The 23,508-nt window shown below is 44.4% G+C and overlaps 1 protein-coding gene across 1 annotated transcript in view; it reads right to left on the bottom strand.

Annotated features, from left to right (window-relative positions):
• LOC124619194 (protein unc-93 homolog A-like) overlaps nt 1-23,508 on the bottom strand; it is a 271,654-nt gene that overhangs the window by 31,695 nt on the left and 216,451 nt on the right. Inside the window, exon 4 of the mRNA XM_047145453.1 lies at nt 22,683-22,827. Coding sequence (XP_047001409.1) covers nt 22,683-22,827 — 145 coding nt within the window. The remainder of the gene's footprint in view (nt 1-22,682; nt 22,828-23,508) is intronic.

Below are 23,508 nucleotides of genomic sequence, written 5' to 3' on the forward strand. Positions count from 1 at the left end.
GAGAGCTCAAGACGGCCAAGCGCTAAGGAAAAACAGTATTTTTGGCTCTGTCTGGGCAAGGGGTGCGCCATTTAAATTAAAGCAGTTTCCGAGCAGCACTAGCGCAGCGGAAAAAGTACACAACAGTTAAGTCGAATGTCATGGGGTCAAATCCCTGCGTGGCAACCCTTTTTTGTGATTCTTAACTTCTACGTTACACTGCAAATGAACCGAAATTATAATCAATGTATCGTATTTATTAATAAAGGCATGAAAAGAAAAGGCAAAGGAGAATTTTGGGAGTGCAAATAAATTTCCAAAAATAGATTGTACTTACTGCAACCTCGAGGACTCTGCAAAAAAATTTCCAGTAAAGGATTGTAACGTGCATACAAGAAATTCGTTTATTAAATCATATCATTTTATTGTTTTTCAGTTGATGGTTTACATGTTCTGGGAATATATTCACAGTAGAAATGGGGTAACCAGTATTCTTCTCTGCATCTTGCATACGTAAAGCGCCGCATTTTTACGATTACATGGTTGTTTTGAAGCTTCTGCAGAGAAACAAACTTACTTTACATTCATAAAAGATTATTTCTCATCGCAAGGTCAAATTGAAAGTAACTGAATACAGAGTACAGTACGCTTTAATTACAATTCCATCTTTGAAAGTTATTTGCAGATTCCTTTTTGAGTTGTAAGTGCAATCCTGTTCTGGAAATTTGTTAGCCCAAATTTTCCTTTGCCCTTTATTTTGATGGCTATTGTGAAAATGCTAATAATTACAATATACTGCGCGTTATTTCGGTTTATTTGCAGTATTAGCAATTAAAAATAGAAAGAAGTTGGTGCATAGGGCTCCAATGGCTCTGAGCACTATGGGACTTAACATCTGAGGTCATCAGTCCCCTAGAACTTAGAACTACTTAAACCTAACTAACCTAAGGACATCACACACATCCATGCCCGGGCAGGATTCGAACCTGCGACCGTAGCGGTCGCGCGGTTCCAGACTGAAGCTCCTAGAACCGCTCGGCTACAAAGCGCATAGGGACTGGACCTATGACCTCGGATCACATTTCTCTGCCCTTTTCGCTGCGCCAAACGCTTCTTGGAAATCACTAGCTGACTCGTATCTCACGGTACGCGCTCCCAAAGTGCTGCTTTACCTAAATGCTTGGCCATCTGGAGCTCCCACTTACGTCTTTCATATCTGGTCAAGCTCTGCAGATACCATAAATATGGACGAACTGTTCAAAATGTTCAAATGTGTGTGAAATCTTATGGGACTTAACTGCTAAGGTCATCAGTCCCTAAGCTTACACACTACTTAACCTAAATTATCCTAAGGACAAACACACACACCCATGCCCGAGGGAGGACTCGAACCTCCGCCGGGACCAGCCGGGACGAACTGTGTGATGACCAAGTCGCGCGGTCACATTAGGTCCGCGAAGAACAGTTATAGATCCTTAACACACTAGTTACATTAACAGCAGGAGAGATTTGTTTCAAGATGTTTCTGAATGTGACATGATTTAATCGAAGCCCAACATTCGGCTCAAGCGACATAGTGAAAGCGAAAGAAACCCAAATTAGGATGGGCATCCAGGGAGTTCGGTTCGCATGCTGGTACAGCGCACTTTTCGGTTACGTTCTTTGAAATCAGCACCCAAATTCATCATTATGGATCGCTCTATCATGAAAGATGGCAGGCTGCATTATTTTGTAGGAAATCTCATTACTAATTTACTAATTATGTTGTTTAAAAATATTCGTACGATTTCTCAAAGCTATATCTTTTAGATGACAGAATATAGAGACCTGGGGTGAACTTTAACTTACACGTCGAAACTAAAAGTTTGCTTTGACGCCAGTTGTAAGTTGGCGATTCATGTGATTGACGGTAGGTGTCTCTCTGATGCGGCTAGCGAGCTCGCTCACTCGCTCTTTAGTTGTCCAATGTATAGGGCGGTTATTGTAAACATTCGCTACTTGAGCCTGTGTGGACGGGAAACTATTTACCATATGGGTACCTAATTTTACAGGAATGATACCGTTAGGCTCTGAGACTGGTACGGCGTCGTTGGGTTGAAACACAAGTATCAGTGTGCAGTACAGTTGCAGAGAGTCAAGATGGGTCTGGACAAAGTGAGCAGGACTTTACTCGTAAAGTTACACTACTGGCCATTAAAATTGCTAAACCACGAAGATGACGTGCTACAGACGCGAAATTTAACCGACAGGAAGAAGATGCTGTGATATGCAAATGATTGGCTTTTCAGAGCATTCACACAAGGTTGGCGCCCGTGGCGACACCTACAACGTGCTGACATGACGAAGGTTTCCAACCGATGTCTCATACACAAACAGCAGTTGACTGGCGTTGCCTGGTGAAACGTTGTTGTGATGGCTCGTGTAAGGAGAAGAAATGCGTACAATCACGTTTACGACTTTGATAACGGTCGGATTGTAGACTATCGCGATTGCGGTTTATCGTATCGCGACAGTGCTACTCGCGTTGGTCGAGATCCAATGACTGTTAGCAGAATATGAAATCGGTGGGTTCAGGAGGGTAATACGGAAAGCCGTGCTGGATCCCAAAGGCCTCGTATAATTAACAATCGAGATGACAGGCATCTTATCCGCATGGCTGTAACGGATCGTCCAACCACGTCTCGATCCCTGAGTCAACAGATGGGGACGTTTGCATGACAACAACCATCTGCACGAACTGTTCGACGTCGTTTGCAGCAGCATGGACTATCAGCTCGGAGACCATGGCAGCGGTTACCCTTGACGTTGCACCACAGACAGGAGCGCCTGTGATGGTGTACTCAACGACGAACCTGGGTGCACGAATGGCAAAACGTCATTTTTTCGGATGAATACAGGTTCTGTTCACAGCATCATGATGGTCGCATCCGTGTTCGGTGGCATCGCGGTGAACGCACATTGGAAGCGTGTATTCGTGATCGTCATACTGGCGTATCACCCGGCGTGATGGTATGGGGTGCCATCGGTTACACGTCTCGGTCACCTCTTGTCCGCATTGACGGCTCTCTGAACAGTGGACATTACATTTCAGATGTGTTACGACCCGTGGTTCTATCCTTCATTCCATCCCTGCTTAACCCTATATTTCAGCAGGATAATGCACGACCGCATGTTGCAGGTCCTGTACGGGCCTTTCTGGAATGTTCGACTGCTGCCCTGGCCAGGACATTTTCCAGATCTCTTTCCAATTGAAAACGTCTGGCTCGTCACAATACGCCAGTGACTACTCTTGATGAACTGTAGTATCGTTTTGAAGCTACATGGGCAGCTGTACCTGTACACGCCATGCAAGCTCTGTTTGACTCAATGTCCAGGCGTATCAAGGCCGTTATTACGGGCAGAGGTGGTTGTTCTGGGTACTGATTTCTCAGGATGTATGCACCCAAATTGCGTGAAAATGTAATCACATGTCCGTTCTAGTATATTATATTTGTCCAATGAGTACCCGTTTATCATCTGCATTTCTTCTTGATGTAGCAATTTTAATGGCCAGTAGTGTATTTTATCAAAACAACTGCAACTGTGCCGCTGCTCTTCGCAAGTATCAACGCATTAAAGAAATATGGAGAGATCTCTTTTCCGCTCTGGGGTTGAAAGGTATTCGGGGGTTCCAAGTAACAGGTGATTTGCCAGTTGCTCCTGGGAAACGCCGGCGATGAAGTGCGCTGAGATTGTTGAAGAAGTTACTGTTACCACGGCTGAGAATGGCGGACGCGATGTGCGATCTTCAAGCAGAGCACGAGTTGCATGACGACAGCTGAACATTCCGTGGTTCACCGTTCTGAAAGTGCTGCAAACAACTGTGAAATAGTTTCTCTTGTTCGGTTCCACGCTGTTGTCGACGCAGATGATTGTCTCATTCAGTAACTTTTGTAACCTGTAACGCAAATATTAAGAAGTCCTCTCCTCCCATATGGAAATTAAAATGTGTTTCTTTCGATGAATTCGTTACTTCTGCATGTCCTTACAAACGTTTCCACAAGGCTTCATTGACCTACGATCACTCACTTTTCATCTACATTTACGTCTACATGATTACTCTGCAATTGACATTTAAGTGCTTGGCAGAGGGTTCATCGAACCACAATCATACTATCTCTCTACCATTCCACTCCCGAACAGCGCGCGGGAAAAACGAACACCTAAACCTTTCTGTTCTAGCTCTGATTTCTCTTATTTTATTTTGATGATCATTCCTACCTACGTAGGTTGGGCTCAACAAAATATTTTCGCATTCGGAAGAGAAAGTTGGTGACTGAAATTTCGTAAATAGGTCTCGCCGCGACGAAAAACGTCTTTGCTTTAATGACTTCCATCCCAACTCGCATATCATATCTGCCGCACTCTCTCCCCTATTAAGTGATAATACAAAACGAGCTGCCCTTTTTTGCACCCTTTCGATGTCGTCGGTCAATCCCACCTGGTAAGGATCCCACACCGCGCAGCAATATTCTAACAGAGGACGAACGAGTGTAGTGTAAGCTGTTTCTTTAGTAGACTCGTTTCATCTTCTAAGTCTCCTGCCAATGAAACGCAACCTCTGGCTCGCCTTCCCCACAACATTATGTACTGTATGTGGTCTTTCCAACTGAAGTTGTTCTTAATTTTAACACCCAGGTACTTAGTTGAATTGACAGCCTTGAGAATTGTACTGTTCATCGAGTAATCGAATAGCAACGGATTTCCTTTGGAACTCATGTGGATCACCTCACACTTACCGTTATTTTGCGTCAACTACCACCTGCCACACCATACAGCAATCTTTTCTAAATCGCGTTGCAACTGATACTAGTCTTCGGATGACCTTACTACACGGTAAATTACAGCGTCATCTGCGAACAACCTAAGAGAACTGCTTCGATTGTCACCCAGGTCATTTATATAGATCAGGAACAGCAGAGGTCCCAGGACGCTTCCTTGGGGAACACTTGATATCACTTCGGTTTTACTCGATGATTTGCCGTCTATTACTACGAACTGCGACCTTCCTGACAGGAAATCACGACTCCAGTCGCACAACTGAGACGATACCCCATAGGCCCGCAGCTTGATTAGAAGTCGCTTGTGAGGAACGGTGTCAAAAGCCTTCCGGAAATCCAGAAACACGGAATCAACCTGAGATCCCCTGTCGATAGCGGCCATTACTTCGTGCGAATAAAGAGCTAACTGCGTTGCACAAGAACGATGTTTTCTGAAACCATGCTGATTACGTATCAATAGATCGCTCCCTTCGAGGTGATTCATAATGCCTGAATACAGTATATGCTCCAAAACCCTACTGCAAACCGACGTCAATGATATAGGTCTGTAGTTCGATGGATTACTCCTACTACCCTTCTTAAACACTGGTGCGACCTGCGCAATTTTCCAATCGGTAAGTACAGATCTATCGGTGAGCGAGCGGTTGTATATGATTGCTAAGTAGGGAGCTATTGTATCAGCGTAATCTGAAAGGAACCTAATCGGTATACAATCTGGACCTGAAGACTTGCCCGTATCAAGCGATTTGAGTTGCTTCGCAACCCCTAAGGTATCTACTTCTAAGAAACTCATGCTAGCAGCTGTTCGTGTTTCAAATTCTGGAATATTCCTTTCGTCTTCCCTGGTGAAGGAATTTCGGAAAACTGCGTTCAATAGCTGCGCTTTAGCGGCACAGTCGTCGGTAACAGTACCTTCAGCACTGCGCAGCGAAGGTATTGACTGCGTCTTGCCGCTTGTGTACTTTACATACGACCAGAATTTCTTCGGATTTTGTACCAAATTTCGAGACAATGTTTCGTTGTGGAACCTATTAAAGGCATCTCGCATTGAAGTCCGTGGCAAATTTCGCGCGTCTGTAAATTTTAGCCAATCTTCGGGATTTCGCGTTCTTCTGAACTTCGCATGCTTTCATAGGGCTTTCTCAAGTAGCGAAAGCTTAATTATAACCACACTGCACATAGTCGAAATGGTGATAACTCGGAACTGAAGGCAATTCAGTCACAACTTTGCGAAATGATTTTCAGCGAGAGTACTGCATTGAACTTCCTGTAGGTCTAAGGATTCGATGATGCTTTAAGCTGTATATAGGCAGTGGTTGTTTCTGCAAGGGGAAACGTACAGTTCGCCCTTGCGAGCTCGATCAAGTCGTGGAACTACGAGAGTCTTTTGCACACCAACGGCACTCCAGATGGTGCACCTCCACACATTACAGACAATACGAGCCGTGTACCTCCTTCCTGGTGAAATGACTGGAACTGATCGGATGTCGGCCCCCCTCCATCTAATAGGCGCTGGTTGTTTACATCTTAGGGTGGGTTTAGTGACATCTCTGAACATTCAAAGAGACTGTGCCTGTGATACAATATCCACAGTCAACGTCTATCTTCAGGAGCAACGAGAACCAGGGTGATGCAAAACTTGTTTTGATGTGTGTATATTTGTACTCTTTCTTCCTAAAAGATATTCTTTAAATCTAACAGCAATTGGTCGTCCTATATGTCCTATGTAATAGGCCGGACATGTATCACAGCTAATTTTATAGTCACTTGAGTTTTTTAAGGAGGAATCACTGATTTCAAATTATGAATAAGATTGTTCTTCAAATTATTGTTAGTAGAAAATCCTACTTTACAATCGTATGTGTTTTGGAGGAGCCGCTGATTCCTGTGTGTAGTGGATGTAAGATTTGCTCAGAAATGAAAGTGACAAAACTGGGAGCTCCAGATGGCCAAGCGTTTAGAAAGAACACCATTTTTGGCGCTGGTTGGGCGAGGCCTAAGCCTTTTGTGTTAGCGTAGACTTTCGACAGTTGTTGGCGCAGCGGAAGGAGTTCAGAATGGTAATCCGAGGGTCATGGGGTCACGTCCATATGCAGAGGCATTTTTTATTTCCGGTTTTTACGTTATTTACACTGAAAATAAACTGAAATAATCACTGTGTGGACGATGTGGCCTATTCTACACCTTATTTTAGATCTATATGACGATGCTGTGGTGATTATATTTACATGTTCTGACGATGCCATTATGGCCTTATCACTTTAGCACATGGTGTAAAAAAGATCTGAGGATGGTCATTACGGACTGAAACCGGTCATCGTCTAAGGAATTGATATTGAGCTCAAAGACTGGAATAAACATTTGACAGTATTGGATCACTTTGTATGCGCGACTATGTCGCAGCTGGTGCAACTGAAATAAAGTTCAGTATTTTGAATTTATTAATATTTTCATAAAAAGTCGCGAAAAGGAAAAGCAAAGTAAAATTTGGGATTGCAAATAAATTTCCAAGCGTCAGTGAGGACAAATGGCTCTGAGTACTATGCGACTTAACTTCTGAGGTCATCAGTCGCCTAGAACTTAGAACTAATTAAACCTAACTAACCTAAGAACATCACACACATCCATGCCCGAGGCAGGATTCGAACCTGCGATCGTAGCGGTCGCTCGTCTCCAGACTGTAGCGCCTAGAACCGCACGGCCACTCCGGCCGGCCAGTGAGGACACTGCAAATAACTTTCCAAGAAGAGATGTAAATAAAACGTGCACGCTTTCGTATTTTTTTGTTTCATTTTGACCTTCGACTGCACGCGAGCGATAGATTCCCGATGCAGGAAATGTCGGAGCTCATTCGCTTGCTACTCGCTCTCGACTTCTTTTCATGTCTTTTATGAAAATATTAATAAATTGAATGTATTAAGCATTATTACGGTTTATTTGGACTGTGAGTAACGTAAAAATTTAAAACAAAAAAAATTCCGCATATTGAGTTGACCACACGACCCACGGACTACCGTTCTGTACTCTTACCGCTGCACCAACCGCTTCCTGGAAACTGTGCTGGCACAAATGGCTCACGCCGTGACCGACCCGAGCTAAAAGTGTATTTTTTCGATTGAAAGCTCATACCAACACGTGAATTTCGTTGCCTTTAATTTTTCTTCGGTTTAATGTAATCTCAGATATACTACAACCATACAGTATAACCTGTATAACATAGTATAACCTGAAGAGTTTGTTGTACCCACTAGAGTCTGCTGCCCCTAATAATAACTTCTATTTGCTATTACATTTCGTCCATTATATACACTGGTGTCCAAAATTAAAGCAACGGAAATTTTGCAAGGTCGCGTTTATTTTGCCACAAAACAGTATAAACAGGTGATAGTAAAGCAGAAACAATCTAAAAAATACAGAGCGTAAACAACTGAATCATTCATAACGGTAGACAAAAATGTTTGTCGTTTTTTCCAACTTAATGGATTTGCACTCACATGCCGACAACTGGTTATTGTGATCAGTATGGGGTGTGACCACGTCTGGCAGTAGTACGGGCCTGACAACGATGGTACAAATCGGGAGAGCGAGCAAGCCACGCCATGCGTGCAGCACCTTCCGTTTCCAAGAAAATATCAACTACCTGTGCTCTGAGTTCTATAATTATCGTTCATCAGTACGAAGTCTGGGCTCACAGCTTCTTGCAACAACCGAAAATGAGGTCCCAAGGACTCGCCACGATACCTGACAGCCGTTAGATCTTGCCGATTCACCCATACAATTTCATGAAGAGTCCTGCCCACACTTTTAGGGATCCTCCCCGATATCGGTCTCTTTCCGTAATGTATGGGTCCCGAAATCGTGTTCCACGTTCCCTCCAGATGCGAATCCATCGAGAATCACTTTCAGGACTAAATCGGGACTCATCTGTGAAAACATTGGCCCACTGTTCGAGCGTCCAGGTGTCACGTTGATGAGTCCACTCCAGTCAGACGCGTCAGAGGTAGACATACAGCAGATCTCTCACAATTAAGGCCACTCTGCTGAAGCCTTCTGCACGCCGCCTGCCTCTGTACAACATGTCCAGTGGATGCTGCGAGGCCAGATGACAGTTTCCGTGCAATACTAGGGCTGTACTGTCGTGCCCTTACGGTCAAATAACGGCCCTCTCTTCTGAAGTCAGACGTGGTCGGCCCTACCTTGGTCTTCGGGATACAGTTTCGGTCTCCATAAACTGTCACCACATCCGAGAAACAACAGAACGATTCACTTTAAGCCATCAGGCCAAGTGAGTTTGCCACTGTCCAGCTTACTTTCTTTCTGTGGCCCTCCACCGCAGAAAGTCTGGTAGGCATCTTCTCTGTGCCATACTGCACCTCCTGTGAGCGTGTACACAGTGATTGTGGATGTGACGCCATGTGGCAAACACTACTTCGTTTCATAGTTGCCATGACGTCATCGTTGGTATGGTTGTTCGTTGACCGGAATGCCATCTTCCAGGCAGAACACGATCGTACGGACATCTGGTTGACAGTTTGTATGATTATATCGTGAATTAGACATAGGACGGGGAAATAGCGCTTTATTGATTTAATTTTGTACACCAGTGTATTTCTTCGGTTTTACTACAATTACATTTTTTCACTATATTTTAAATACATTCATATAATGCTATAATTCTACATACTTTGTAAATTACATTTTATTTTGCATATAAAAAAACAGCAGCTTATACCTGCTGTATACCTTTTACCTGTATTTTCTATATTTTAGATTACACAATTTGTATGTTCCTATATCCCAGTTCCTTAGTATACAATAAATGTGATCTGCTTACCATGTTACATTTTAATGTCTCCATATTCGGAATAAGTTTCAATATTTTAGCATTTATGACTTATATTGTTAGATGAGTTATGTAATTTTACATTTTCTTGTATTACATTATCATTTTCATCATGTCTGTCCCTAACTATACCGCAATTATTTATTCTGGTTAATTCATACCTGGCTGTGCATTCCATATTCTTTGATGTTCCTCCTAATGCTACCTGTTCACTCGCCTCTCCCGCTTCCTCTCTTCTATGGCTACACATAGCTTTAATAAATTGTTGTATATATGTCACTTAGTATGTTATATGGAACAAATGACTTGTACTTTTTCTTGGTCTGTATAAAGCAAGTTTAATCTCTCCGCGAACTATGTAATTTGAGTTTTATGCCTTTAGCAATTGTATAATACAACTGAAGAAATTGATGTATGCACTATGCCTCTGTCACATGGCATTTGGTATATATTTGTTTATACTCTTAAGTTACCTTCTTTTTCTTTCTCCCCCCCTCCCCCACTTTCCTCGCCCACACTTCCATTGGCCGGTGCTACTTTTACATCCTGAATAGTTGTTCTTATCCCATAGTTCTGCCTCCTGTAATTATTACTTCTCTTTAAATCTGGTCATTGACGCTGTCTAAGGGGCTGCAGTCATGGACTGTGCGGCTGGTCCCGGCGGAGGTTCGAGTCCTCCCTCGGGCATGGGTGTGTGTGTTTGTCCTTAGGATAATTTAGGTTAAGTAGTGTGTAAGCTTAGGGACTGATGACCTTAGCAGTTAAGTCCCATAAGATTTCACACACATTTTTTTTTCTGTGTCTCAATCGTTTAATGGCTGGAAAACGTATTTGCTACCTGTCTGCCATACATTTTGCTGATTTTGTACTTATCTACACGTTGGGACACCCAGTTCAGAGTCTAATTGTACCCGACATTTAAGTAATATTACTTTCGATAATGTGTAAACTGACATTGGAATGGCACACTGGTGTTAAATTTTGGTCGTACTCACTGTTTACGTATTTGCGCAAAAAAAAAGCGTTTTCAGCGTTGCATTTGATAATGCCTTAAGGCCGAAACCCTGATAGAAATAAAAAATAAAAAGTTGTACAATCAAATGGTGGAAACATCGTTCAAATGCTATTTTTTAAACCCTTGGCCATCTGGAACTCTCCATTCTGTCACTTTCATTTCTGGCCAGACCCTGCATATACCATAAATTCGAACAAAATCTATTGTTTGGTTGATTGGGGGAGGAGGCCAAACAGTGAGGTCATCGGTCCCATCGGATTGGGGGGGGGGGGGGATGGGAAGGAAGTCGCCCGTGCCCTTTCAAAGGAACCATCCCGGCATTTGCTTGAAGCGATTTAGGGAAATCACGGAAAATCTAAATCAGGATGGCTTGAAGCGGGTCTTAACCGTCGTCCTCTCGAATGCGAGTCCAGTGTGCTAACCACTGCGTCACCTCGCTCGGTCGGACAAAATCGGTGACGACGAGTAGGCACCGAGTCACACGGTCGATCGCAGCAGCTGAGGTGGCAGCAGGCCTCGTTGGAGTGCAGACAGTACAACAGTAAGACTATCATTCTTAGCAACTGATCAAGACTATAAAACTGGCTAGAGTGTAGGCAGAGTGCGTTCAGGTTCGAGTCGGCAGCACATCACGAAGACGACTAACAATAAGTCGTCGAAATGTTGTGCAGAAACATGGATTTGTTTTGTATATGGACTCTCCGAATATATATTCTGAGTATGTTGTGTGTTGTTTTTTACGGAATCAGTATGTTCGTTGAAGTATGCGTTAGAACGCGAAACCTTTAGTTGCAGCGTTTGCTGAAAATTCTAGGCTTACGACTCACAAGGCACTCCCTTGCCGCCTGGGAGGCGGGCAACCAAGTCGACGCTGTAGCGCGTCAGGTTGCCTTCATACTCTGGCTAAGTGGCGCTGGTGCAATGGTGAATTACAGCGCATTTAAGAGGTTTACACTACTTCTTATCGCCAACTATACAGTACACGTGCCCCTCGTACACTTAAAAACTCACAATGGTGCCAGCCTGACATACCACAACAGACCATTTCAGTTCTTCCATGTATCGTTAAGTCAGCTTCAGAAAACACAATCGTTCCGTATCGGCGTTACATTACTTTAAAGAATATGACATTGTTTGCCTGTAGTATCTTTAAAATCATTTACATGGATGCGATTAGATTAGTACTTAAACCACTTTAAAACGACGAAACAGGCACCCAGATCTAGAATACATTTAGAGGAGAGGCTAAATCACAAATATTATGTTACAGATACATTTGTACTACCAAAGGACACCTTTGACCTCAAACGCTTGGATCGCACAAAACAAAACTTACATTAGCACTCGATTACGGAAACAAGTGTAGTATGTGTCATTTCTATTTAAAGCTTCGCATTTGTATGCTAGCGCCATCAGACGGTGGCATGTTGTGGCTGCACCAACACGTGCTAGAGTTGTATGAATAGTACAGCTGCACTACGAATGCGTCTCTTGGAGTGTTGTCATGTGGCTTAATTGCAAACCGTGTACAATGATATCATGAAGAGAATTAATCCTACGAATGTGATCCAAATATTAGGGACAAAGTTGCGACATGCGGAATATGGGGTCGAGGATAGGAAGGTCGCGGAGACATTATACATAACGTATTAACTAGGGAATATAATGGGGGTGACACAGAAATACATGACGTTAAACTGGACAGATATACCGGTTTTGAAGGACAGGAAGAACCTAAAAAGGAAGGTGACTGCTGAAGCAATACACGGCGTTCATCCCCAGAGCAACAGGATCAGTCCAATCAAAGTGAATACGAACTATCTCCATCCAAACAGTCGAAGTCCAGTGTATTAGAAGATGTTGATGACAGTGTACTAGGGAATATTTATGAAGCCCTTTACAATCGTGGTTTCAATTCCTGTAGGAAAGTAATGAGGAATTAAAAGTAAATCAAATTGTAGATTAATTTCAAATTATGTGTCTAACAAAAGATGAGCAGGAGCTCGTTTCATAGCAAACAGATTGTGTCAATTACAAAATGTAGAAGAGAATGAAATATCGCAACTTCATAGAGCAAGGTCGTATGGATCTACAGTTTACTATTGTCACCTGTAAATGTGGGCACCAGAATCGTCTAAAATGGTTGGCCTGGACTATTTGAGAGCTTCGATTTCTTTCATTGACAACCTTAAGGCTGAATATAGCATTTCATCCAGGGATATTACTATATTTGTCACACGTAAGGGCATAGAAGACGATAACAGTATATGTCAGAAAGACTTCACGAGGGTTTGTGGAGGAAGTGAACATGCTTATGATAGAGCAGGGTATTGAGAAAGGAAATATTTGGAACAGTGACCAGAGTGAATTCCAGTATGAAGAGTCATCGGCACAGAGGAGAGAGAAAACTACAGTTGGCGTGTTGCAGTCTGTACATAGCTCTACCCCAGCTACACAGTTTATGTGACTTTATCAATGACAAACAGACTAGCAAACAAGTTGTAGCTAGCTCAGTTTTCAAGAACCACAAGGTACTTTCGGCCCAAATAGTTCAAAGGAACTTGAAACAACTTGCCCATGAAACATTCATGCGAAGGCAAGCAAGAGTGGCAAAATGACTAAAGAACACATGCGACGTTCTCTAACTTCAGTCCTTGGCAAACACGTAACAAGTGAAAATAGCTTATTGCTGTGTGATTGTACCCTTCTAAATGCAAGTTTTCCAAACAAAAATGTTATACTGAAGATATTGCCACAGAAAACAACAAAATGTTGTCACGCCGTTGATGTTTACTTCTCTCAGATATTTAATCTCTATATCAGAAGAACTTTGTGAGACTACAATCTACCAAACGACAAGTGAAGATACATGATCACTTTTCATCTTCAAACTTCACTCTGTGACTAACAATTAATTTTCTGAACCAAAGTAAACGCCTGTGTTGCAATATGCTTGGCGACCGGCAAGCTATACCCATATTAGCATTTGAAAATGTAATTAGTGTGGCTTTTGATATTGGACTGCTTGAATGCGAAAGTGTCAGGTGTGTAGAATATGGGTGTTATGCGCTGTACACGGACGTTACTGAATTACGTATAACTTCCCTCCTGTGGTATTGATAGTTGTTACTTTGTTTCTCTCTATTAAAATGTCGCTTGTGGTGTAAGGCGTCAGGCAAGTCCAACACCTTCCATGAAAACCCTGACATGATAAGCAAATCCAGTAGTATGTCACATAGCTCCGAATAAATCGCGACGTTAAATTAACCAATGTAATAGGAGTAACGAGTGAGCAAATGGAAAACCACAGACTAACACAAGAATGCCTAAATGCATGTCATACCTTCCCACCGTGAGACAGACGCAGTTCCGAGGGGAGAAACGAGAACAGAAGCTGAGAGCAGAACCGTGTTAAGCTGGAACCGTGTTAAGCTGGAAGGCCCTACGATAAGGGACGGACACCCACGTCGCCAGCTAACCGCTAGGACCAGCCCCCAGCCCATGTTAAAAGCTAGAGCCCTCCAGAAGAACAGTATAGATCTTACGATAACACTAAAAGGACCACACTAGCTGCAAGTTTTAGCGTGAGACTTTTTCGCGTCTCTGTTACGTTGCAAACTTTAAAAACATTGCCCCACCACGAAAAGTATAACGTTTCTCATTGGATAGACAGAATTTTTGTAGGCGGAGCTTAAGGTTAACATTGAGACCCTGATTGGTCAGATGAAAACACAGCCAGATAGTTTTTTTAAACCAACTTTGGTAAATTGTAAAAGGAGAGGTTAGGAGAGAGTTGCTTCCGAGACGGCGAGGTGAGCGGAGCTGTGCTGCCCTTCGCCCCCTGACGAACACCGACAAGGTAATGAACGCACGCGATGCCGCATAACAGCGCATAAAGCTTCACTCAGAACTGCAGAAGTCTCATCTGTTACACCCCCTTTTTTGCGTAATACTGGTGTCGATCGTCAATTAAAGCTCATGGTGTTCACATTTGCCACTTGAAGTAAAAATCTGAAACGCGATGATTTTTCTGTTATATAGTTATTGAGAAGCCACATCAGCCACTGTAATTTACAACAAGTTAGATAAGTAATTAAAGATAATTGAGGGTCACTGTAGACCATTTTGATAGTTTTCTCTCTTGTGAAACTTAATTTAAACCTAGATTATAGATGTGATATGGCATAGGTCATCCTTCGCTCCATTGTAGAACTTGGAAACCCACTCAGGGAATATTCGTTCACATTTTTGTTGAACGCTGTTGGTTTTTATCATCCTGTATTGAAACATTTCCTTTTATCAATAGTGCAATTTATAAACAATGTTTTGTGAGTAGAATAAAATTTCCAATGGTAAACTTAACTGCTTTTTCGACGTTATTTTACCAGCTAACTAAAAATAGGAAAGCCTTGAACCCCTTCCACGAAATTTAGTTAGTATTAAGATTCTTTTACAAGGAGTGCAGTGGAGCTGACGCAGAAATCATTAAATATTTGGTTATATCATCGCTAGTCTCACTGAACTCTTCTGAACTCTACATGTCATGTGTGGTCTGGCGTCTCCTTACCAGCAACAGGTCCCAGGTTCAAACTAGTCAATTCCCTAAAAAACACGCTCAGAGCGTCGTTGCGCGAAAGTGGTAGGGAGACACGATATAGAACAGACACCACGCAGAATGTTAGAGTGGTAGAATGCAACGTTTAGCATGGGAATGAGACAGGCCACTGTTTTTTTCCTTCATCGAGTGTTATTCTAAGCATGGTTTCGTGCGGTTCTGAGGGTGTAAGGTCAAAGGTGTCCCTTACAAGTAGGAAAATACACTCCTGGAAATTGAAATAAGAACACCGTGAATTCATTGTCCCAGGAAGGGGAAACTTTATTGACACATTCCTGGGGTCAGATACATCACATGATCACACTGACAGAACCACAGGCACATAGACACAGGTAACAGAGCATGCACAATGTCGGCACTAGTACAGTGTATATCCACCTTTCGCAGCAATGCAGGCTGCTATTCTCCCATTGAGACGATCGTAGAGATGTTGGATGTAGTCCTGTGGAACAGCTTGCCATGCCATTTCCACCTGGCGCCTCAGTTGGACCAGCGTTCGTGCTGGACGTGCAGACCGCGTGAGACGACGCTTCATCCAGTCCCAAACATGCTCAATGGGGGACAGATCCGGAGATCTTGCTGGCCAGGGTAGTTGACTTACACCTTCTAGAGCACGTTGGGTGGCACGGGATACATGCGGACGTGCATTGTCCTGTTGGAACAGCAAGTTCCCTTGCCGGTCTAGGAATGGTAGAACGATGGGTTCGATGACGGTTTGGATGTACCGTGCACTATTCAGTGTCCCCTCGACGAGCACCAGTGGTGTACGGCCAGTGTAGGAGATCGCTCCCCACACCATGATGCCGGGTGTTGGCCCTGTGTGCCTCGGTCGTATGCAGTCCTGATTGTGGCGCTCACCTGCACGGCGCCAAACATGCATACGACCATCATTGGCACCAAGGCAGAAGCGACTCTCATCGCTGAAGACGACACGTCTCTATTCGTCCCTCCATTCACGCCTGTCGCGACACCACTGGAGGCGGGCTGCACAATGTTGGGGCGTGAGCGGAAGACGGCCTAACGGTGTGCGGGACCGTAGCCCAGCTTCATGGAGACGGTTGCGAATGGTCCTCGCCGATACCCCAGGAGCAACAGTGTCCCTAATTTGCTGGGAAGTGGCGGTGCGGTCCCCTACGGCACTGCGTAGGATCCTACGGTCTTGGCGTGCATCCGTGCGTCGCTGCGGTCCGGTCCCAGGTCGACGGGCACGTGCACCTTCCGCCGGCCACTGGCGACAACATCGATGTACTGTGGAGACCTCACGCCCCACGTGTTGAGCAATTCGGCGGTACGTCCACCCGGCCTCCCGCATGCCCACTATACGCCCTCGCTCAAAGTCCGTCAACTGCACATACGGTTCACGTCCACGCTGTCGCGGCATGCTACCAGTGTTAAAGACTGCGATGGAGCTCCGTATGCCACGGCAAACTGGCTGACACTGGCGGCGGCGGTGCACAAATGCTGCGCAGCTAGCGCCATTCGACGGCCAACACCGCGGTTCCTGGTGTGTCCGCTGTGCCGTGCGTGTGATCATTGCTTGTACAGCCCTCTCGCAGTGTCCGGAGCAAGTATGGTGGGTCTGACACACCGGTGTCAATGTGTTCTTTTTTCCATTTCCAGGAGTGTATTTCATACCGAAGTCAGTGGCGGTTCGTAATCAGACATCCTCAATTAAGAACCTATATTTACTGAAGAATATGGCGGACATAACGTATGTGTGGAATCTATCATTTACAGCGAATTCAACACTTTAGAGAAGAAAATGAAAGCAAGCGATCGGAATTTTGTCATTGGGCATTTGAAAAACGCCCAATAACCCAATTCAAACTGTTTACTGATGAAGCCATTTTCTCTCATGACGGTATCAATAACACTCGTAAATTACCCCGTTGGTCCGACAAAAAACCAGTTACTCTGGTGGAGACTTATTTTCAAGAACGCTGCTTTGTAAATGTATGGGTTAGTCTGATAGACAATCACTTGACTGGGCCTATTGTTTACCACACTGACTTTCGGAGCCCCTTTACCTCCACTTCCTTGAGAACGAGTTTTTAGAATTATAAGAAACCGGTTCCGTTGTCTACAAATATGGGTGCCTACTGGCAGCATACCAGGACCACTACACATTATAGTCGTCAGGTGACCCAGCTCCTAAATGTAACATTCACCGGAAGATGCATGGGCAGAAATGATCATATTTCTTGACCAACAAGATTGCTGAACCAAACCCTTTAATGGTACAGTTTTACCTTTTGAGGGGCGAAGTCTACAAAGGGAAAGACAACACAAGAGACGAATTGATCATTCGAATTATGAACTGTGCTACCCTCATAAAAGAACGGCAAGACGACCTCAGAAGACTGACAAGTAGTCTTGTCAAGAGAAATCGGAAGCTCATTGAAGTCGGAGGTGGAATTTACGAAAATGGCTTCTGAACTTAATCATTTGCCTGTGCTTAACAGCTTCTTTGACTATTTGTTTAGGTTACATTTTAACAGCTATATCTCTGTAACCACCAAAAGTTGCACTCATGTTAAATGGAATGTTTTACTCGACTTAGACTATACTAGGACTTCCAAAAATATTTACTATTCCTCCTGAAACAGAATGTAGATGTAGACAGATGTACGCCCATGTGTACCGCAACTCCACGCTCTGTAGTTGGTGTTCCTGCGATCATGCTATTCTCTGTATCCTGTAAGGTGTTGTGAGCAGAAGCCACACTGACTTTCGGAGCCCTTTTATCTCAAACGTGCTCCTCTACCCCATAGCAAGAAGACAGTTCTGACACCCCCGTGTGTGCCACATATGCCTCAAATAATGTTTTGTAAAATCAATGAATACATTAACGTTTCTGTTAAACATATTTACAACTAGTCAAAGCAGTGTTTATTACACTGAGAAATGCTCCAAGCCATGGGAAAATATGGAGCTAGCTGCTGTGAAGAAAGATGTTGGCTCCTACGGATGCAATGCTCTGTTGGCTCGATGGATGGAAGTTTCAGACACAGATCTCTATGCACAGTTTATTTTTCTCCTTGAGCCGTCTAAAATCTACAATGTTTTTCGGTATACAGGAGAAAAATAAACTGCAGATGGAAACCCGAGACCAAAACTGTCATCCACCAAGGCATTGCATGCATAGCAGACAAGGCCTGTCTATGCGGCAGCTAGCTTCATCTTCTCCATTGGCGATCGTGGAAATCAGTCGCGGTCACTGAATAACAAACAATATTGCGAGACTTTCCGCCTACAGTCTGTCAGCATACAGTCATGTTTACTGTTAAAGGGGCACCCTAGTGGCAGGCGTTGCCGCCGATAACTTCAACGCTCTGTAGCGTCGTTGGATGACGTTTCCAGACACAGGTTCCTATCGTCAATTCGTTCCTCAAGACACCCTCTACAACCTCTCGAAGTTTGTCGCAGTATTTCTGGGACATCCTGTATAACTTGTAAGCTACAGCTAGCGAATCTGAAAATGATCATATTCATCATCGGTTTAGGGAAGGATGGGGAGGGAGGTCGGCCGTGCCCTTTCAAAGGAACCATCACGGCATTTGCCTGGAGCGATTTAGGGAAATCACAGAAAACCTAAATCAGGATGGCCGGACGCGGGATTGAACCATCGTCCTCCCGAATGCGAGTCCAGTGTGCTAGCCACTGCGCCACCTCGCTCGGTATGATCATATTAACAGGCTATGACAATACGACGAATAATTCGGCAGACAGAGACGTTCAAAGTCAAAAGTTTCTCACTCAGGTAAAAGAAAAGAAACAGTGGTATAAACGAAAAGCATCATCCAAAGCCACACAAGATCAACCATGCATTGCGAGAAGGAAACCTCATAAAACAACAAATAGGTACAAAATTCAGCATAATGGACAGGGTCGCTTATTGCAATGCTGACAATGTAAAATAAAGAACATTTGTTGCATGGAAATTATGAGCCTGTCCTGGGTACCAGTTCGGCTATACTGTCCAACCATAAAATTTTTTCATCGTCTTTCTAAGCCTTGGGAAGTACTTACGGCTATGTTTGCCTTATTCCTTCTTGATTCTCTTTAATAAGTTACTGGAATAGCTAGCGATTCCTGCAACCGTCTCAAACACAGTTTAAAATGTGATATTTAGTTCGTTTGCCTCCTGCGACATAAATTGAAGGCACGGCGTTTTATCACATGTGATTTTTTGTGAGGAACTTTCTCTGCACCTAAGGTGCGCAAAGAATGTTGTGCCACGCTGTGTACTGAAGAGAGAGCAACGAGAACACTCGAAGTGCTCAGTATGGCAGTCGACAGTGAAGTGAGTCAGTCGGCCCTTCAGAACGAAGGGATGCAACAGCTCAGCTCTCTGGGCGGTAATGATCTTCCGCAACGGGACCATATCACAATGGCTCATCAAAAGTATCCGGACAGGTATTATTGGACATTAATACGGGATATGTTCACCCTTGACCTTTACCACGGCTTTAACTCTGCTGAAAACAGTTTCAATGAGGTGTACTGAATGTCTGCACGGAAATGCTAGTCCGTTTTTCAAGAACAGGAACAGCAGAATGCAGTGATGTTGGACATTAGGGTCTGTAGAGATATCGACGTTCTAACTTATCCCAAAGATGTTCCATTGGGTTCAGGTAGGAACTGTGGGAAACAGTCGGTAATGCTATTGTCCACAAACCATCGCCTCACAAATATTGTTTTATGACAGGGTGCATTGCCATACAGTCATTATCTCCAAACTGTTCCTCTACAGTACGCAGTACATAGTGCTGCAAAATGTATTTATGTATTACTGCATTTAGCGTTGTCTTAAGTGTAATAAGGGGACCACCCGTAACCACTAACAACACCCAGACACCTAACATCACCCAGTCAATACTTCACTTTTGGCACTATACACGATGACATGTGACGTTCTTCAGAAATCCGGCAAACCCAAACCCTCCCATGGCATTGCCACAGGGTATAGCGTGATTCATCACTCCAGTCACTCATTTCCAATCAAGCACTATCCAGTGACGTCGCTCTTTACACCACCTCAAGCGTAGCTCAGCAGTGAATGCCGAAGTGAGTGGCTTACGAGGAGCTGCTCGAGCACTGTACCCAGCCTTTAACTTTCTACGCACAGTAATTGTACTAGCTGGACTGCTGGTAGCACTTTGGATTAGCGTGTATGTCCCTCAGCTGATGTCAAGCATTTTTTTACAAACTCTGTGCCAAAGGCCTTGCCGCAGTGGTGACACCGGTTCCCTTCAGATCACCGAAGTTAAGCGCTGTCGGGCTGGGCCAGCACTTGGATGGGTGACCATCCAGTCTGCAGAGCGCTGTTGGCAAGCAGGGTGCACTCAGCCCTTGTGAGGGCAATTGAGGAGCTACTCGACTGGGAAGTAGCGGCTCTGGTCACGAAAACTGACAACTGTTGGGAGAGTCGTGTGGTGACCAGATGCCGCTTCATGTCGGCGTCCAGCGACGCCTGTGAGCTTAGAATGATACGCCGGCCGGTCGGTACCGTTGGGACTTCATGGCCTGATCAGACGGAGCTTAGTTTTTACAAACACCCTCAGAAGTGCTCGACGGTCCCAGCCCGTCAGTACGTGGTCTTGGTTCAGCTGTGGTTGTTCCTTCGCATTTCCAGTTTAGCAGAGCTTTTTTTCTAAAAAAAATAGTTTGAGGGTACTCCGACATTGGATATAATGCAGAGAAAATTATTTATAACCGAAGCATGGGATACTACCCGTCTGCTTTCAGCCATGATGTCATGAACATGTAGAACTAAAAAACATGGTATCGGAATCTTCAGTCGACTTTTAGATGCAGGAGAACAAGTAAAATAGTTTGTTAGTTTTCTGCTCATCTCTCACCTCCAACGTAACTTACAAGTTGCAACGAAAACAGGACACACTGTAAAACTTCGCACAACCGACAAGAATGGAACAGCAAGTGCAAACGAATAAAGAACAACAAAACAAAGATGGCAATGAATAGCGAAGGATCATGGTAGCGGGTCCGTAGAGACATCTATCGGTAGCTCGGCGTCTGAGTGTACGCATATCCGTTTAGCACTACCATCGCCCACTATTGGCGGGCGAGGGCACTACATGCTTGTCGAACTGGCTGCCAGCGATTCAGCTGTCGAGAACGGTTGCCACAGCTTCGAAATGCTTGAAAAAGTCGATGACATCGCTTTTCCCACCAAAAACTGCACTGTATCGTTCGTATTGCAATAACGAACACGAAAAAATGAAATAAAAAAGTTACGTCCGTGAAATAAATCTTTGGCACTCTTCCATGTTCTCAACATCGTAAAAAAAATTACTTCAGCGACGAAAAAGTTTAGGGGTTCGCATCCCCGAGCATTCCGCCAGAAAAACAGCACTGCAGTTTAGGCATATCAGAAATGAGTTTAGCAACTTTAGAAGGGTTGAAATGTCCCTGATGGATTTGTCACTCAGATTACATCCAATGACTTCTCCATATTCGAAGCTTGCTGAGCTCTCGGGACCGATCCAGTCTGCTGTTCCTGCTTCTCTGCTGACCACATAATACTCGCTGCTTTCTTTTCTATTGGTGGGCCCCATCAATAATAAAGGAAGCAGCGAGTATATTGTGGTCAATAGAGAAGTGGTACCTACTCGTCAATTCCGCATTACGTAGTGGTTTCCGGATACTTTTGATCAGTGTATACTGGTAGACATCACTTTACTGCCGTGACTTAGGTCGGCAGTGGAGGATGATACGGCCTCGTGGCACCAGCTCTATGGCACGCACAGGGCGTGAAAGCGACCAATGCGAACGTTTAAAGGGATTGTTGTGTACATAGTTCCGCGTAGTCAGCGCGTACACAACTTTCCCAATAGAGCGCGCCCCGCTAAGCACAACAGAGCAGGCGCAGCGCTCGTCCGTCTCCGCACTACGAGATAGCGCTGCCTTAGAGACGGACCAAATTCTGCTTCCGCCGACCCGCGTATTAATATGTAATGCAGCCAATGAGATTACTGCTAACGTAGAACCTTTTCTCCTCGCGGATCACACTCGCGCAGTGATACCTGAACGCGCGAGGTATTATAACGAGCGTACAGACCTCCGATCAGTGAGTGTGCATTAGTCTGTACCAGTCTGCATTAGTCTGCATTTATCTGTACCAGTCTATAGTCAAGTTTCAGTCTGCGCCTAATAAGATTATCATATTCCTGTACATAGCCATGAAGAGAAATGTATAGACACTTTGTCAAGTATCAGAGATATGTGAGAACAAGATTAACGTTCCAAGACCAAAGGAACTTCAGATTGTCAATTGTAAACAGCATCCAGAATCAAGTTACGTAAAGTCTATGATTTTTATTATTTTAATAAATGTGTGTGAAAATTAATCAAGTTCTGTTTAAGGGGGTTTGGGTGTTGCGGCAGTACCTGCGTGAAGTCGGCGCCGAGGAAGCCCTGCGTGACTCCGAAGAAGACGGCGATGGGCGTGACGAGGCAATGGAGCGGGTCGCGCAGCAGGCGCGCCGATGCCGTCACCAGTCGCAGCCCCGACGCCTCCTCCTCGTCCGGAGCGCTGCGGAACCACGACAAAGCGACGCTGCTCACCAAGTCAACACACACACACACACACACACACACACACTGTCACACTGGTACATAGAGCTACTGCGCGCTATACAACATTTTGCGGCCGTGCACAGCGGCACTCGGTGAGGCTGTCCCCTGACGACACTGTTTGCATGCAGGGAAGTCGCTGGAATACTGTAGCGAAATAAGGAGGTTCGGCGCCGGGTGCAGGAGTTGGCAGTTAACGCTCAACACTAAGAAATGCAATGATGAAAAGCGCTGCACTGTGTGATTGCACGATTTCCGAACAATCACTGGAAGCTGCCAATAATTCTTCCGGGTTGTATGGCCGTGGTTCGTGGAACTCTTCTATCCCTGAAGTTTCGTCCAGAGCTGCGTTGGATATCTATGGAGGTGCTCCTGGTAGTGCTGAGTCTTGCCGACTCACGAGTTGGACGTCGAAGAAGGCCCAAATACCGTGGAAAGTGGGCGTGGTCCGGATTTCACGTGATAGGAGAGATGAACCTTTTCAAGGATAAAATGTAACTATCGATCATAGTACGTCAAAGATAAAACTTCTCATCGATTCTGTAGCTCCACTCTCCATACATCGCTGAGTTTCACAACTTCTTATTTTCTGTGAAAATTATCACCATGTTTATATATTTCGATGGCTTCTCTATATATA

The sequence above is a fragment of the Schistocerca americana genome, chromosome 1 (assembly GCF_021461395.2).
Source record: "Schistocerca americana isolate TAMUIC-IGC-003095 chromosome 1, iqSchAmer2.1, whole genome shotgun sequence".
In the NCBI taxonomy this organism is placed as follows: Eukaryota; Metazoa; Arthropoda; class Insecta; order Orthoptera; family Acrididae; genus Schistocerca; species Schistocerca americana.